The sequence below is a fragment of the Lepidochelys olivacea genome, assembly GCF_965140295.1.
Source record: "Lepidochelys olivacea isolate rLepOli2 genome assembly, chromosome: 2".
Classification (NCBI taxonomy): domain Eukaryota; kingdom Metazoa; phylum Chordata; order Testudines; family Cheloniidae; genus Lepidochelys; species Lepidochelys olivacea.
Genome location: NC_140412.1, coordinates 148,404,730 through 148,423,861, shown reverse-complemented (window position 1 = coordinate 148,423,861; position 19,132 = coordinate 148,404,730). Strand labels below are relative to the sequence as shown.

The 19,132-nt window shown below is 41.8% G+C and overlaps 1 protein-coding gene across 2 annotated transcripts in view; it reads right to left on the bottom strand.

Moving 5' to 3' along the window:
* LOC311517073 (sodium-dependent neutral amino acid transporter B(0)AT3-like) overlaps positions 1-18,838 on the bottom strand; it is a 103,235-nt gene extending 84,397 nt beyond the window's left edge. For both annotated transcript variants that reach the window (XM_084621646.1, XM_084621647.1), the window contains exon 1: positions 18,593-18,838. In XM_084621646.1, coding sequence (XP_084477772.1) covers positions 18,593-18,752 — 160 coding nt within the window. In that variant the 5' untranslated portion in view covers positions 18,753-18,838. The remainder of the gene's footprint in view (positions 1-18,592) is intronic.
* Positions 18,839-19,132: the final 294 nt, after the last annotated feature.

The following is a 19,132-nucleotide window of genomic DNA, read 5'->3' as shown; positions in this document are numbered from 1 at the left end:
ACGGCATCCTGCAAGAATGCCAGTCAGCCTGGAACGCTCCCATTCTGCCCGTACAAAAGCCTGATGGCAACGTATCAACTGGTACAAGACCTACGGGCGGTAAATAAACAGGTTAAGACTCTGCACCCCCTTGTCCCAAACCCGTATACATTACTGGCTTCTATAGGGGGACAGGTTTCAGAGTAACAGCCGTGTTAGTCTGTATTCGCAAAAAGAAAAGGAGTACTTGTGGCACCTTAGAGACTAACCAATTTATTAGAGCATAAGCTTTCGTGAGCTACAGCTCACTTCATCAGATGCATATCGTGGAAACTGCAGCAGACTTTATATATACACAGAGAATATGAACCAATACCTCCTCCCACCCCACTGTCCTGCTGGTAATAGCTTATCTAAAGTGATCATCAGGTGGGCCATTTCCAGCACAAATCCAGGTTTTCTCACCCTCCACCCCCCCACACAAATTCACTCTCCTGCTGGTGATAGCCCATCCAAAGTGACAACTCTTTACACAATGTGCATGACAATCAAGTTGGGCTATTTCCTGCACAAATCCAGGTTTTCTCACATCCCCTCCACCCCCATACACACACAAACTCACTCTCCTGCTGGTAATAGCTCATCCAAACTGACCACTCTTCAATCCAAGTTAAACCAGAACATCTGGGGGGGGGGGTAGGAAAAAACAAGAGGAAACAGGCTACCTTGCATAATGACTTAGCCACTCCAAGTCTCTATTTAAGCCTAAATTAATAGTATCCAATTTGCAAATGAATTCCAATTCAGCAGTTTCTCGCTGGAGTCTGGATTTGAAGTTTTTTTTGTTTTAAGATAGCGACCTTCATGTCTGTGATTGCGTGACCAGAGAGATTGAAGTGTTCTCCGACTGGTTTATGAATGTTATAATTCTTGACATCTGATTTGTGTCCATTTATTCTTTTACGTAGAGACTGTCCAGTTTGACCAATGTACATGGCAGAGGGGCATTGCTGGCACATGATGGCATATATCACATTGGTGGATGTGCAGGTGACCGAGCCTCTGATAGCGTGGCTGATGTTATTAGGCCCTGTGATGGTGTCCCCTGAATAGATATGTGGGCACAATTGGCAACGGGCTTTGTTGCAAGGATAAGTTCCTGGGTTAGTGGTTCTGTTGTGTGGTATGTGGTTGTTGGTGAGTATTTGCTTCAGGTTGCGGGGCTGTCTGTAGGCAAGGACTGGCCTGTCTCCCAAGATTTGTGAGAGTGTTGGGTCATCCTTTAGGATAGGTTGTAGATCCTTAATAATGCGTTGGAGGGGTTTTAGTTGGGGGCTGAAGGTGACGGCTAGTGGCGTTCTGTTATTTTCTTTGTTAGGCCTGTCCTGTAGTAGGTGACTTCTGGGAACTCTTCTGGCTCTATCAATCTGTTTCTTTACTTCTGCAGGTGGGTATTGTAGTGGGTATTGTAGTGGGTATTGCTGAAATTGTGGAAAAGCAGCATCACTTGCCCCATAACCTCAGCCATGCGGAACGCAATGCCATCCACAGCCTCAAACAACTCTGACATCATAATCAAAAAGGCTGACAAAGGAGGTGCTGTTGTCATCATGAATAGGTCGGAATATGAACAAGAGGCTGCTCGGCAGCTCTCCAACACGAGTTTCTACAAGCCATTACCCTCTGATCCCACTGAGAGTTATCAAAAGCAACTACAGCATTTGCTCAAGAAACTTCCTGAAAAAGCACAAGATCAAATCCGCACAGACACACCCCTGGAACCCCGACCTGGGATATTCTATCTACTACCCAAGATCCATAAACCTGGAAATCCTGGGCGCCCCATCATCTCAGGCATTGGCACCCTGACAGCAGGATTGTCTGGCTATGTAGACTCCCTCCTCAGGCCCTACGCTACCAGCACTCCCAGCTACCTTCGAGACACCACTGACTTCCTGAGGAAACTTCAATCCATCGGTGATCTTCCTGATAACACCATCCTGGCCACTATGGATGTAGAAGCCCTCTACACCAACATTCCACACAAAGATGGACTACAAGCCGTCAAGAACACTATCCCCAATAATGTCACGGCTAACCTGGTGTCTGAACTTTGTGACTTTGTCCTTACCCATAACTACTTCACATTTGGGGACAATGTATACCTTCAGATCAGCGGCACTGCTATGGGTACCCGCATGGCCCCACAGTATGCCAACATTTTTATGGCTGATTTAGAACAACGCTTCCTCAGCTCTCGTCCCCTAAAGCCCCTACTCTACTTGCGCTATATTGATGACATCTTCATCATCTGGACCCATGGCAAAGAAGCCCTTGAGGAATTCCACCATGATTTCAACAATTTCCATCCCACCACCAACCTCAGCCTGGTCCAGTCCACACAAGAGATCCACTTCCTGGACACTATGGTGCTAATAAACAATGGTCACATAAACACCACCCTATACCGGAAACCTACTGACCGCTATTCCTACCTGCATGCCTCCAGCTTTCACCCTGACCACACCACACGATCCATCGTCTACAGCCAAGCTCTGCGATACAACCGCATTTGCTCCAACCCCTCAGACAGAGACAAACACCTACAAGATCTCTGTCAAGCTTTCTTACAACTACAATACCCACCTGCAGAAGTAAAGAAACAGATTGATAGAGCCAGAAGAGTTCCCAGAAGTCACCTACTACAGGACAGGCCTAACAAAGAAAATAACAGAACGCCACTAGCCGTCACCTTCAGCCCCCAACTAAAACCCCTCCAACGCATTATTAAGGATCTACAACCTATCCTAAAGGATGACCCAACACTCTCACAAATCTTGGGAGACAGGCCAGTCCTTGCCTACAGACAGCCCCGCAACCTGAAGCAAATACTCACCAACAACCACATACCACACAACAGAACCACTAACCCAGGAACTTATCCTTGCAACAAAGCCCGTTGCCAATTGTGCCCACATATCTATTCAGGGGACACCATCACAGGGCCTAATAACATCAGCCACGCTATCAGAGGCTCGGTCACCTGCACATCCACCAATGTGATATATGCCATCATGTGCCAGCAATGCCCCTCTGCCATGTACATTGGTCAAACTGGACAGTCTCTACGTAAAAGAATAAATGGACACAAATCAGATGTCAAGAATTATGACATTCATAAACCAGTCGGAGAACACTTCAATCTCTCTGGTCACGCAATCACAGACATGAAGGTCGCTATCTTAAAACAAAAAAACTTCAAATCCAGACTCCAGCGAGAAACTGCTGAATTGGAATTCATTTGCAAATTGGATACTATTAATTTAGGCTTAAATAGAGACTTGGAGTGGCTAAGTCATTATGCAAGGTAGCCTGTTTCCTCTTGTTTTTTCCTACCCCCGCCCCCAGATGTTCTGGTTTAACTTGGATTTAAACTTGAAGAGTGGTCAGTTTAGATGAGCTATTACCAGCAGGAGAGTGAGTTTGTGTGTGTATGGGGGTGGAGGGGATGTGAGAAAACCTGGATTTGTGCAGGAAATAGCCCAACTTGATTGTCATGCACATTGTGTAAAGAGTTGTCACTTTGGATGGGCTATCACCAGCAGGAGAGTGAATTTGTGTGGGGGGGTGGAGGGTGAGAAAACCTGGATTTGTGCTGGAAATGGCCCACCTGATGATCACTTTAGATAAGCTATTACCAGCAGGACAGTGGGGTGGGAGGAGGTATTGGTTCATATTCTCTGTGTATATATAAAGTCTGCTGCAGTGTCCACGATATGCATCTGATGAAGTGAGCTGTAGCTCACGAAAGCTTATGCTCTAATAAATTGGTTAGTCTCTAAGGTGCCACAAGTACTCCTTTTCTTATAGGGGGACAGTATACCTATTTTTCGGTGCTCAATCTGAAAGACGCTTTCTTTACCATTCCAGTTGACACCCCATCTCAGGAGATCTTCTCCTTCAAGTAAAAAAACCAAAAAAAAGTTAAAAAGCAACTTTGCTGAACAGTGTTAGCCCAGGGATTTAAAAATTCCCTCACCCTCTTCGGCCAGGCTTTAGCCAGGAACCTAAAAATGTGGAACAATAAGAAGGAGGTCCTCCTTCTGCAATATATAGACAATTTGTTAATTGCCACTGTGGGCCTATCCCCCTGCCTTGAAGCCACCGTGAGCTCCTAAACCATATTGGGCTCCAAAAATATTGGGTTGCACAAAGTAAGGTTCAAATTGCCCTCCCAAAAGTACGGTACCTAAGGTTTCACATACGGCAAGGGGAGCGCCAGCTTTTAAACAAAACAAAAAAAAAACTATATGTCAAGACGCTACCCCAAGTACTCGTAAACGGCTCATGGCCTTTCTGGGTATGGTGGGTTTTTGCAGGATATAGATTCCAAAGTTTGGACTATAAACTAAACCATTATATGACTGTGTCAAGGGAACAAATCACGACCCCTTTCACTGGTCCCCAAAAGCCAACAAGGCATTTAAAATCTTTTAAAAAAAGCTAATAAAAGCTCCAGCCCTGGGTCTGCTGAATCTCTCTAAGCCATTTCAGTTGTATATACATGAACAAAAAGGGGTAGCCCTGGGAGTGCTAACCCAGTTGTTGGGGACCTGTAAACGTCCCATGGCCCATTTTTCCAAACAACTTAATCAAGTTGCCAAGGGCTGGCCAGCATGTTTACGGGCAGTCGCAGCCACCTCCCTAGTACTTAAGGAAGCCAAGAAGCTAACATTGGGGGGGTCATGCAAGTGTATACTCCCCATGTGGTCCGAGCCCTGCTAAACACCAAGAGTGGGCTCTGGCTCACCCAGGCTCGGATAGCTCAATATCAGGCTAAGCTGTTAAAAAACCCCGAGGTCACCCTGCAGCCTTGCCCCTCCCTTAACCCAGCCACCCTTTTGCCAAAAACAAAAACACAACTGTTTAAAAATTATAAATGCCCAATACTCCAGCCACCAGGACTTAAAGGATCAACCCCTCCTAAATGCAAATTATAAGTGGTACACTAATAGTAGCAGCATTGTCATAAATAAGCAAACGAGGGCGGGTTATGCTGTCGTGACCCTCCATGATACCATAAAGGCCGAAGGGTTGCCCACTGGGACCTCTGCCCAGCTTGCTGAGCTAGTAGCCCTGACCCATGCGCTCAAACTGTCAAAGGGAAAGCAGGTCAACATTTTTACCGATTCAAAATATGCTTTTGAAGTGCTACATGCTCATGCTGGCCTGTGGAAGCAAAGGGGAATGCTAACGGCCCAAGGTTCCCCAGTCAAGTATGGGCCCCAAATTCTCCAGCTCCTAGAAGCCATACAACTCCCCTCAAAAGTAGTGGTGGTGCACTGTAAAGCCCATCAAAAAAATCAAGACATGGCCAGGGGCAACGCCCAGACAAACAAAAAAGCCAAGCATGCCGCCACCTTGACTCCACTAGAAACTAAGGATGCCCACATGCATGCCCTTATCCCATCAGTGGGGGAGCTTCCGACCCCTCAGTACTCTGGAAAAAAAAAACTAGCTAACAAACTCAGTCTTCAAAAAAAAAAATGGCTTCATTCCCCCCCCGCAAAATATCCTCCTACCAAAGAGCTTGATCCGGCCAGTACTGCAGCAGCTACACCAAACCACTCACGCTGGCAAAGAAGCCCTTATCCAGCTAATAAAAAAATACTTATTGGCTTCTGGACTCTGACCCCTGGCTCCCAGTTACAAGCCTACTGCTTAGTCTGCCAAAAAAATAACCCTTGGCCGGGACATCCAGTAACACCAGCTACCTGAAACCCAGGCCCCGGACTAGTATGGCAAATAAATTTTACTAAATTTCCCCGGACCCAAGGGTTCAGATATCTCCTTGTCTTGGTGAATCGATTCAGCGGATGGCCTAAAGCCTTCCCATGCCATAATTGCACTGCCAAAACAGTGGCCCTCAAATTCGTTAAAAAATTTATTCCCCACTTCGGACTGCCCCAATGAATGGAATCTAACAATGAAATGCACTTCACATCACAGATCATTCAAAACATCTCAGAGGCCTTACAGATCCCCTGAAAACTCCATACGCCATAAAGACTGCAGGCCAGTGGCGTAATAAAGGGTACCAATCAAACCCTTAAGCGACACCTCTCAAAAGTGTGCCAAGAAGCCTCCCTGCAATGGCCTGATGCTCTGCCCTTTGTCCTGCTCTGCGTCCGCGCTCTCCCAAAGGGTAAATTAGGGCTTAGTCCCTTTAAAATTATGTTTAAAAGGGCATAGCCTATAAATGAGACACTGGTTCTAGCAAAAAAATAAGAAATAAAGGGTAGTTTTTTGTCTCAGTATATGTGCTCTCTGTCTGCTGTTCTCTCTTCTCTCCACAAGTATACCAAAGACTTCCAGCCTCTTCCATTGAATGCCCCTGTCCACTCCTTGCAGTCAGGTGACTCCGTGCTTGTTCGTACCTAAAAAAACAAGCCTCTCCAAAAAAGTAAAAGGGACCCCACACCATCCTGCTGGTTTCCCACACAGCAGCAAAGGTCAAAAAACACAAAAACTAAATCCATCACTCTTGCCTGAAGGCGGTGCCTACTCCTCCACCAGCAGAACGGTGGACCATCCAGCCCATCACCACTTCACCCTCCAATAATCTTAAACTCAAATTATTGTTTAAAAAAACATAAGCACGGGGGGGGGGCCTAAAGGGGCATATACACCATAAGGTCCCTCATAGTGAGTGTCATTTGCCTAGTATTCCCCATATCTCGCTCTCTAAAAAATAAATAAAAACCGTTAACCTAAATGTAAATACCTATAAGGCCCTCAAAATAGCCTTTGCCCGTAAATTTAATCTTTCCAACTGCTAAATATGTTTCCAGATCCCCTACCATGCGGCCGGCTTCCCTTGAAGGGCGACCCCCCACAACTGGTCAGACCTCTGTAACCAATAGTTAAAAGCAAACACCACTCAGTTGCAAACACAGCCTACTTTAACAAAAAACTGTACTAAAAAGGCCAAGTGTAGCAGCAACACTAATCCCTGGAAACCCTACTGGAATGCGACCCATCCGCCCAAATCCATCCATCCATGCTCCGTCCCGTTGGGCCTCCTTTGTTATCGGCAAAAAGCCACTGCTAACCATACCTAGTTCGCTGGTAATAGTACCTGTCAGTTTTATTTGTCCCCTTCCGCAAATACCACTATCCCTCTATTTAATAGTGCTAGCCAAAACACAGGCAAAGGGCTTCAATATTATACCCCCTTAAAAGCCGCAGTCAACAAATTAAGCCACAATGGCATGGTAGCTAATAAACAGTCCTTTTATGTCTGTAGTAACTCAGCCTATAAATGGCTACCCCACCACTGGCACAAAAGCTGTTATTTGGAATACCTTACCCCTCCCCTTCGGGTCATGGCCCAACTCCCGTCAGGCTGTCCCCGGCATCAGCAGTCCCTGTATGCCACCCCCGTACCCATTAATAAAAAAAATAAATTCAGTATAATCCTTATCCCAGCATATAAGGTGGGTAAATTGGCCAAGCTCTATCTCCAGCATTCTGCATTCCTCACCAAGTTCGCCAATAATACCTTAGCCATAAAAAGGAGCCTCAACATGGAACTTTATCAACTCCAATTGTTGTCCCTGCAAAACCGCCAGGCCCTAGATTACCTTTTAGATGCACAGGGCGGGGTGTGTGCCATTATTAAAAATACATGCTGTATGTATGTCCCAAAAAAATCACAGAATATTAACAAGCACATCCTGTCAGCCAAACAGGCTCTTAACTAGTAAAAAGCCCAGAAAAAAAAGCCCACTATTTTTGACTCACTCTGGGGATGGCTGCCTGACCTGGGGGGAGGCATTGTTCGTCTCCTGTTCACAAGTGCCGTGTTGTGTATTATCACTCTCCTCTTGCTTGCCTGTTGTAAGGCACTCATATATAAACTTTGTGCCTTCCGCTCCACAGAAACCCCATTATATCCTCTTGTTAAGAATTCTAACTCCTCAGCGCTTAATCACTTGTTGTCCTTAAAATATAAAAAAACTCAGTCACAAGCCTATTAAGTGTACTCAAAGAAGGAAGTTGTTGGTAACACTGGGCACTGCTCTAGGTAACTCGGGAGGGTGGAAGACCATGAGTGTTGATGAAGCCCTCTTGCTCTAGGCCCAGGCAAACTGAAGCCTCTCCGTTCCTTGAACTTTCTGTAACCCTGCAAAACTATAAAAAAGCTAGCACACAAGCAGACAGGTTTGCACACAGCTCGCTAGCCAAAACCAGCTTTGGCCAAAAAAACATATAAATAAAAAAAATGTTTAGCAAAAACTAGTAATAAATATAACCAAATAAGGCAAGGCTCAAGCAATGCTAATAAAAAAAACCATAACTAGCTGCTTTAGCTAATTGGCTACGGTATTGTACGGGGCAACAGGTAATTGGTTGTATATGCTTGTGTAATTAAATAAAAAAAAGGTATAAATTATGTAATCTGCATTCGGGGCTGCAGGATTTAAAACAGCTCAGTCTCCCTGCGCCATATCTAAAGCTTCAAATAAAACTCTCTGCTTCTCCACCCCATTGTGGTCATTGGTGCAGCGCACACGGGGCAACAAACCCACCTGTTGCTTGCCCCGGGCACTCTGTGCCAGCAACAGGGCTATTTGCTTTCCCCTTGAATCTTTAGTTGTTTTGCAAAATTGCTTTGCCCAAAATAAACCCTGATCATCAGAACACATCTTCCCACCATGTTCTCCATGTTTTTTTTTTAAACAGTAACATTTCAAAGAGGATCTGCAAGAAGTTTAGACATCACAATCATGATCCATTGCTGGGGAGTGAATGGGATAGAGTTGAACTTGGAAATGGTTCCTGATTTTGATTGTATTTTTCATGTATTATATTATTGAAGATCGCCTCATCCAAGGGGCAGAAAAGAACTGCCCAGGCTTTGGTACCCCCCACCCCAACAACCTTGGGTGAAATTAACAAGAAAGCCAGAAATAGCCCCTAATTCGGGGTTTAGACCACAGAGTGAACAGCTAAATTTAAACTGTTCTTATGCAGACAGCAGGCATCCTGGGGAGGCTTTTCCCTAAGCTAGTCCCCCTGCTCCCTGCTCCAAGCTAGAGGGGAGCCGCTGCAGCCCCTGCTGTGGGGGAGGGGAACGGGGAGCCTAGCAGCGTGGGGCAGCCTGGCTGGAGGAGGAGGGAAGAGAGAAGCCGATGTGACAGTGAGTTTTCCCCTTCCACTGGCTTTTATTAGCTCTGGATTTAAGCTGTGCAGTAAATGCCTAGCCTTGGTCTCACCTTCCTCCCTTCCCCCCCCCCCCCCCCAACTGTGAATGAAATTAACAAGGATGCCAGAAATAGCCCCAATCCCAGTCTGAACCAGGGAGGGAGCGGCAAGTTTAAACTGTTCCTATGCAGACAGCAGGCATCCTTCTCCCTCAGTCAGTCCCCCTGCTCCCTGCTACAAGCTAGAGGGGAGCCCCCGCAGCTCCTGCTGAGTGTGGGGGTCAGGGGAACAGGGAGCCTAGCCACGTGGGCAGCCTGGCTGGAGGAGGAGAGGGAGAGAAACAACAAACAAATTTGACAGTGAGTTTTCCCTTTCCAAGCTTTTATTAGCTTTTAGTTTGAACTTTTTGTTCTGCAGCCAAAAGAGGTGAAAGTAAGCCAGTACTGAATGCTCCACTTATTTGCCAGTACACTACTGCATCTTTTTTTACCGGTACTCCATACCAGACCGGAGCAGCTTACTTTCACCTCTGAAAAAGGTACACTTGAATTTTAACCTCTCTCTTCCCGTACAGTAAAATGGAGGCCTCCTGAGTCTCAAACTTGGCCAGAAGCAGGAGCAAGTTAGACATCTATTCTACCTACAATAACTTCATAATTCTCACTTTCAAGATCTAACCCATTTACTGAAACAACTAATGAATTTCATATGTATAGGTCATATTTCACTGCTGAGAATATAAGGAATCTGTTTTATTCCAGATACTCTTGTATTTTGTGACAGCTAGTTCAAAATCGGGCCAGAGGATAAGGTAGGCCATAGGGATTTCTAAAGCAGTTGTTTGGGTGCAATGTAGCACTGCGTCCCTAATGGGATTTGAATGCCAAGGTGAAAAATGTGACTTTATTTCCCCAGAATAAAACTTGCTGTTTGCATGAATGGTAATTTTTTTTAATTCATCCTGTAAGGGCACATGCCTGGGCTTAGGTGCAGTAGTAATAGTTGATATGACCCATAAGCTCTCTTACTGAGGGCTTTTGCTTGAGGCAGGCATACCTATGGTAGGCTATAATCAGAAATAAAACACTGCACCAAGATGCTGTTAGACTAGCTACTTCTTTTCAAGTCCTACATACTTTCCAAATCACAATACATATTTGTTATTTAAAAAACCTTTTTTCATGTGTCAATTTTAAGTTCCAAAGTACATAACAGGGTCTTTAAAAATAATCCTTTACAATCCCAGTTGCCAGGGATCCTGTCTGTTTACCTGCTATTACTCTGGCAAACAGAATCCATATCTATTAGTCATAGCAAGTAAATAACTTACTTAACTCAGGCAATAAACCCAAATAATCACTAACGACAGAGGGTGATAAAAGTTTCAGCACCGATATTGTGTTTTTCTCTGTGATTGCAAATGTACTGAGCTGAGTGTGTTAGACCCAAGTTACTTAGTAACACAAATTGCCGTGAATAAGGTTCAGAGGTCTGATGAAAAGCAATTGACATTAATCGAAAATATGTTCCTGCTTTTTATATCTTGTTTGGTAGAGCACTTAAAGATGAGGAAAAATATAGCCTCTGATTTCCAAACACTTGAATAAAACCCAAACCTGAACCACTTGTGGGAATTGCAGTTTATGCCTTGGAAGGCACTGTGCCTCAGGGCCTGTCTATGCCAGGTTCAAATTAGGCTACACTGCACGGGTGCATTGCAGCTACACTAAGGTTTTATAGTGTTGTACCTACATTGGCACAGATATCCCCAGGATAGACTGGCTTTGAGGTACAATGCTTTACAGGATTTCGTATGGCCAAGTGCATTCCTTGCTCAGGGCTGGGTTTGAAAGATGAGATTTTTTTCAAAAGTACATAAATGGGATTTATGTTCCTAAATCATTGAAAGTCAATGGGACTTGTGCTTCTAAGTTGTTTGAGTGAGTGCTTTTGAAAATCCCACCCAAAGTCACATTTTAGTCTGAAATTAACAAGACTTAAATAAATCAATCTAGCCACGTTATTTATTTATCTTGATAAACCTTGTAGCCATCATTTTTTTTCACTATAATCTGCAAAACATCTTCTAATTTCTACTTTCCAGAATAAATAATCTTGGGAGTTTCTGAATGCACAAGAAACACCTAGTTTGTATAATTCCTTATTATAAATAGTCAGGGGCATGGAGGGCTCATAACCTAAAGAGAATGAAGGTAGTAGACAACAGGAAGAGGGGCACCCAGCCATGCCTCAGATGGAGCAGCAAATGGTAGGTCAGGTGCTGTGCAAGGCCACACCATATCACCACACCTTTTTTAGTCTCATGACTTTATCTTTCTTAAGGTAAAGTAACCAAACTGGAACTTCAAGTGTGGAGCACTGATTACAGTTCAATATAGTAGAGCTTATTCACCACTGTAACTTTGTGTCATTGCTTATAACAATGCAAAGTGGATATAAATTACTACATAATTATATCATTTTATACCAACTTTGCACTGGTGTAACTATGGAATTGCAAAGCATCACATCTCAATATTTTTCAATCCCTTTTAAAAATATCTAGCTCACTCTACTTTTTTTTTTCTGACTGCTGCTGTGTGCTGGGTAGACAACATAAGCACTTGGGAATTGTCAGACTTGATGAGAATAATGTTCCAGCTAGTTCAATAGCCTGCCTCAGTGACAGCGACCAGTACCAGATGCTTCACAGGAAAGTGAAAGAAACCCCTAAGTAGGCAGATGTAGTATAACTGCACCCCCAAAGAACCCTAATTCTAATCCCTAATACTTAGAGATTGGTGTAAACCCTGAAATATGAGGTTTTATATTCCTTCCAAAATTTTGTTAGCATTAACTACAAACTCAGGATATTCTTATTAACCACATAAAATGTCTAATTCCTTTTTGAATCTTGCTAAGTTCTTGCCCTTAATTATATATGGCAATTAGTTCCACAGTCTAATTGCACATTGTGTGAAAAAGTATTTCCTTTTGTCAGTTTTGGATTTGCCACCTTTTAGTTTCATTCAATGTCTTTTTGTTCTTGTGTTATGAGACAGAGAACAGAATCTCCCAACCTATTATCTTCTGTACCATTCACTATTTTATATCCTTTTTATGCCCCTCTTATCCACTCTTTTCAGTCACTCTTCAGATGAAAGTTTGTCCACGTCCCTAATAATTTTTCTCACCCTTTTCTGGACCCTCTCCAGTTTGGCAGTATCTTTTTTGCAAGGGGGTAACCAGTTCTGTACATAGTACTCAAAATGAGTTTGTACCACTGATTTACGTAATGACATTATAGTATTTTCTGTAGTATTCTCCATCCTTATGAATCCTAATATCTTATTTGTTTTTTTTCACCACAGCTGCACATTAAGCTGTCTATAATGATGCCCTGGTCCCTTTCCAAAGTTGATACTATTAACTTAGAATCCTGTAAGGTATATATTTTTTCCCTTCAGTGTGCATTACTATGCATTTTTCATCATTGAATTTCATTTGCTGTTGTGCTGCCCATCTACCTAGCTTGTTTAGGTCTCTCTGAAGTTACTCATAGGCCCTTTGGATATTGTTTAACCTAAATAACTTTATGTAATCTGCAAATTTTGCTATTTTACTGCTCAACCCCCTTTCTAGATCATAAATAAACACACTAAACAGCACTAGACATAGTATGGAAACTTAACGCACCCCGCTGTTAACCTTTTCAATGCTCACTACAGGGGTGTGAATTCTAATGCACAACCAACGTGTTGCACAGTAACGGGCCTGTATAGATCCTGCTGGCATAAATGAAAAGTTTCCTGTTATGAGTTAATATAGTACGGTTTCAGTGTTAATGATAGTGAGCACCAGCAGGGTCTACATGGATCAATTAGTGTGCAACACATTGCTGGGCTTTAGAATCACACACCTCTAGTACACGCTGTCACACCGTGTACACAAGCCCTTTGCTTCCTGTCTTAGCCAGATACATGACAGTACTTTATCTCTCATCCCATGATTACTTAGTTTCGTTGGTAGCCTATTTTGAGGGACCTTGTCAAATGCCTTGTAAAGGCTAAATAAATAATGTTAACTGATTCTCCTTTATCTTCTACTGTTTGATATATTCAGAGAATTCTAATCGTAGTTAAATGCAATGTCCCTTTGCAGAAATAGTGTTGGTTAGAGGCCACTATATCATAATCTTCCATTTGTTTTGTTTTCTATTTTTAAATGTTTCAACCAATTTGCCAGATATAGCTATAAGGTTTACTGGCTTGTAGCGCCCCAGAGCACCCAAAGGCCTTATTAAAAAAGACATCATCTCAACTGAGGTATCCACAATGGCTCTTAATGTGTTTTCCTCAGAGGATCCTGCAAGTTCAGGGCCTTTTGTTGTATGAATTCAATTATTTTTGTCAATGTGCATTTTTTGACATTTATGCAAGTTTATAATTCTGCCATTTTTCATAGTTGTCCTAATTATGTTTAAATTAGTGAAGAGCAAAAAACAAAAGGTTTAGAAGTTCAATTTGGAATCTGAAAAATTGGTTTATAAATCTCAGAATAACGGACTTGCTTATAACATTTTTATACTTCTGCTTCTAGTCCAAAATTGAACCATGAAATGCAGAGGCATATGAAAATGTATTTCAGCTGAAAGATTTTCTTTGGATTTAGTTCAATTCAGGACAAAGATGTTATTTTTTTTCCTTGCAGCAGATTGTGAACAGTCTCTCTTCAAAAAAAAAAAAAGAAAGAAAGAAATATAAATTTTTAGATGTGACCTGTGTAACCAATACAGTGATGTTTGCAGTGAGCCTGAAACAAAACCTCTGAGGTGTGAATGGATCCATTCATTTGAGTGTTAATGCAGGTGTGAATGATACTTTTTCACAGTTTATCAAAGCATGTAAGAAAGGAAAGGAAGTTATGAAGGGTAACGGAGTGTACACTGACAGATCATACATTTTGGTGTACAAGTGGATGAGTATTGAATCATTTTTTTTCTCCCCATAACTGAGATGGAACCAAGCCCAAAGGGTTAGCCTGGTGTCTGAGTCCCATTTAGGGAAAAACTCAAGCTGGAGGCCAATAAGAGTCCATGGCAGGATATGATTCATTAGAGAAAAAATTATTCAATCACTGCCATACAAGTGATTTTTAAATGTTATTGCTAAGTACTGCTATTGTAAACTTGGGAAAATAATATTCTGGTTCATTTTTAAATAATAAAATAACTAAGATTCATAGATTTTTAAGGACATAAGAACAGCCATACTGTGTCAGAACAATGGTCTATCTAGCACAGTATCCTGTCTTCCAATAGTGGCCCTTGCCAGATGCTTCAGAGGAAATGAACAAGTCAGGGCAATTATTGAGTGATCCATCCCTTGTTGTCCAGTCCCAGCTTCTGGCAATCAGAGGTTTAGAGACACCCAAGCATGGGGCTGTGTCCTTGACCATCTTGGCTCATAGCCACTGATGCACCTATCCTCCATGAACTTATCTAATTCTTTTTGGAAACCAGTTATACATTTGGCCTTCACAACACCCCCTAGCAACAAGTTCCACAGGTTGACTGTGTGTTGTGTGAAGAAATAATTTCTTATGTTAGTTTTAAATCTGCTGCCTATTAATTTCATTGGATGTCCCCTGGTTCTTGTGTTATTGCGGGACAAAATAACATTTTCCTATGCACTTTCTTGTCACCATTCATAATTTTATAGACTTCTGTCATATCCTTCCTTAGTTATCTCTTTTCTAAGCAGAACAATCCCACTCTTTTTAATCTCTCCTTGTATAGAAGCTGTTCCATACTCCTAATCACTGTAGCTGACCTTCTCTATACCTTCTCCAATTTTAAAATATCTTTTTTGAGGTGGGGCAACCAGAACTGCACACAGTATTTAAGGTGTGGGCATACCATGGATTTATATAGTGGCATTATGATATTTTCTGTTTCATTATCTGTCCCTTTCCTAATGTTTCTTAACATTCTATTAGCTTTTTTGACTGCTGCTGTACACTGAGCAGATGTTTTCAGAGAACTATCCACAATGACCCAAGAGCTCTTTCTTGAGTGATAAGAGCTAATTTAGACCCCAATATTTTATATGTATAGTTGGCATTATATTTTCCAATATACCTTATTTTGCACTCATCAATATTGAATTTCGTATGCTATTTTGTGGTCCAGTAACCCAGTTTTACCTTGCTCCATTGTGAAAACTGACCCATGACAGCTTACTTTGCTTACAAGCCTTTGGTGTGGGGCTTTGTCAAAGGCTTTCTGAAAGCCCAAGTACAATATATCCACTGGATCACCCTTGCCCACATGCTTGTTTATATCCTCAAAGAATTCTAATAGATCGGTGAGGCAAAATTCCCCTTACAAAAGGTGTGTTGACTCTTCCTCAACATATTGTGTTCATCGATGTATCTGATATTTCTGTTCTTTACTATAGTTTCAATACTTTCTCTGGTACTGAAGTTAGACATACCAGTCTGTAATTGCCAGAGTTGCCTCTTGAGCCTTTTTTTTAGAAATCAATGTTGCATTAGCTATCCTCCAGTCATCTGGGTCAGAGGCTGATTAATTTGATAGGTTACATAGGTTGGCCTCCTGCATGACACAGGCCATAGAATTTCAATGTGATTCTTGAATCAAGCCCTTAACTTTTGGTTGAGCCAGAGCATATCTTTTTAGAAAGATATCTAGACTTGATTTAAAGACTTCAAATCACAGAGAATCCACCATATCTCTGGGGTGTTGTTCTAATGGCTAACAATCCTTACTGTAAAAAAAAATGTTTTAATCTAAATTTGTCTAGTTTCTGCTTCTAGCCATCACACCTACTACTTGCATATAAATCATCAGTAAGTCACCTCTTAACCTTCTCTGTGAGCTACTGTATTGACCTTTTTAAGTCTCTCACTGTAAGGCAGGTTTTCCAGACCTTGAAGCATTCTTGTAGCTCATTTTTGCACCCTTTCGAATTTTTCAGCTTACTTTTTAAAAGGTGTGCGTACTGTGATGTTGCACTCGATATGATTCTGTGAAGGTGTGCTGGTGAGTGTGGATGTGGTGTGGCTGGAATGTGCTTCGTGTGGAGGATCTCTTGTGGAGTATCATTGCAGAGCTTGTGATCTGCTGAGTGTGGTCATCCTGTTTGTGTAAATGTATCACTCTTGTGTCTGAAGCTGGAAGTGTGAAGTGTGGCTCTGAGGTCCTATTGTGATTATGCAGGGTGTGGGCCATTGGTGGTGGTTTGGAATCTTGATGGCTCCCATCAGCCAGGACAATTGTGAGTCAGGCTGGGAGGAATGAAGGCTTGGAGTCTCACAGGAGATGTGGCCATGTCACCTGGTGCTGGAGTCCATCTTGAACCTGGTGCTTTTCCATTGGGGGGGACGGGACCCAGAGAGATGGAAAAGATTGTGCCCAGACTAGGAAGGCATCCAGTCTGTGAAAGAAACTTATTGAAACATCTCTGAGGGTGAGATTTTATCTGTATTCAGTTTTATTACTGTATTGGGTTTAGACTTGCATGTTTTATTTTATTTTGCTTGGTAATTCACTTTGTTCTGTCTGTTACTACTTGGAACCACTTAAATCCTACTTTCTGTATTCAATAAAATCACTTTTAACTTATTAATTAACCAAAGTATGTATTAATACCTGGGAGGGGGCAAACAGTTGTGCATACCTTTCTATCAGTGTTATAGAGGGGGAACAATTTATGAGTTTACCCTGTATAAGCTTTATACAGGGTAAAACGGATTTATTTGGGGTTTGGACCCCATTGGTAGTTGGGCATCTGAGTGTTAAAGACAGGAACATTTCTTAAACTGCTTTCAATTAAGCCTACAGTTGTTAGGGGACATGGTTCAGACCTGGGCCTGGGTTGAAGCAGCCTAGCGCGTCTGGCTCAAACCATGCAGGGCACTCAAGTCCCAAGCTGCCAGGGTGGGAAAACAGGGGAAGAAGTAGTCTTGGCACATCAGTTGGCAGCCCCAAGAGGGTTTCTGTGATCCAACCCGTCACACATACCATTTCAAAAATGGTCTCACTAATGCTCGATTTAGTTGTAATAACACCTCCCTACATTTACTTGATAGTTCTCTGCTTATACTTCCAAGTGTTTATACTCTTAAACTCTACATTGCATTGGAAGCTTACGTTCACTTAGTTATCCACCATGCCACCTAAATAGCTTTCTGAGCCACTTGTTTCCAGAGTACCCCCATCCTATAAGTGTGATCTACATTCTTGGTTCTCAGATGTCTGATCTTGTATTTAGCTCTACCAAAAGGCATATTATTCAACTAAACTTAGTTTACCAAACAATCCTGATCGCTCATTTAACACTCCGTGTTTTGTGTCATCTGCAAACTGTACTGGCATGGATTTTATACATTTACCAGATGTAAGCCATGTCCACTCACCGTGGCACTATATTCCCTTCTGGTGGGGACTAAATCACACAGACATTGGTGAGCCTTCTACAGCTTTAGCATAGGATAGCTGAATCTTTCAGCTGAGGTAGTAGTGGATATTAAGATCCAGAAGTCCCAGGTTTGATTTGCTGATGAGGATGATGATCAACCCAAAGGCATCAGCATTACACAGGTTATTGAGAAAGATATTGAATAACATTGCCCAAAACTAAATCCCTGTGTGACCCCACTAAAAACACCTCATTTTATGATGATTCTCCAGGTGCAGTTACTTTTTAACAGTTGGGAATCCACTTAATATGGGCTACATTATTTTTGTGTAGTATTAATTGTGCAATACTAAAATCAAATGCCTCACAGAAGTATGAGTACATTATGTCAACACAGTTGCCCTTTTCAACTTGTATTCAGACCTTTAATATCCAATAGTGAACAAACATTTCTTAAAATAATTTAAAGATATATATTTAAAATACAATTTTATTTTACTTATAATTTAGAATTTTAATTGAGTTGTCTTTTGATGAGGCATGGCATTACGAAGCAATTGGTTTAATTTTCCTAAAGAAAGGAAGCTTTCAAAAGGCCTTCCAGACACTTTTCCAAAGTGTCACTTTTTAATTCAGCTCATAGAACCAAGTTTAAATCTGCTCTGATGGCACAGCTGTAATAATGAGAAATTGTTTGCAAAAAGTTTTAACACTGATTTTTCCTAATTCATGATTACTGTAAAGTATTCCTAGTTTGTGGACATTTCCTAAATCAATATATCTTTTTAAAATATAATTTTCACACAGTGAGAAAGCTATTCTACTTTGTGGAAAAGGTTACATTAAAAAAGCAAAAATAGAATATTAGATATAAACATATTTTCCCTGCCCATTCATGCTTTATATATACCGTTAAATTAGTATTCTATGTTTAATTTCTGACAAAGATCCCAACTTGCTCTTACCTCCTCCATATATTTGACACAAGTATGGAAATCTCCAAACATTTCCCAAGCCTACTGCAAATCCAACACAGCTTAAAATATACTGCAATTTATTATCCCACTTCGGTCTGTCATCTTCTTTAAGAACTTCAGGGATATCCAATGACTGAGCATTTGACATCCTTACAAAGTGTGGTATTCTTTTATCCTCCTGTTTAACGAATAGGGGGGAAAAAACTTTATATAATTCAGAGCCTGGCTCTTCTACAAGTTTTATACGAGGAGAGTCTGAAGATTTCTGGAAAAGAGGTGGAGCTTTCATCACTTTACATCACCCAAAATTTATGAGTGTAAGGTTTTGCAATTTAAAACCAAAACTGGGAATGATTGAAATGTAGAGGGAGCTATCTCTCTTGCCCTTTTTTTGTAATTTTCTTCTTTATTTCTAGAACACAGAGAGATACTGTTAATTGGTAACTCAGGGTCAAATAGTTTGTTTTCTTTGTAGATTCCTATTAAACCTCTGGGTTCTCAGATACTTTACAAAAGTTTTGTCATCTG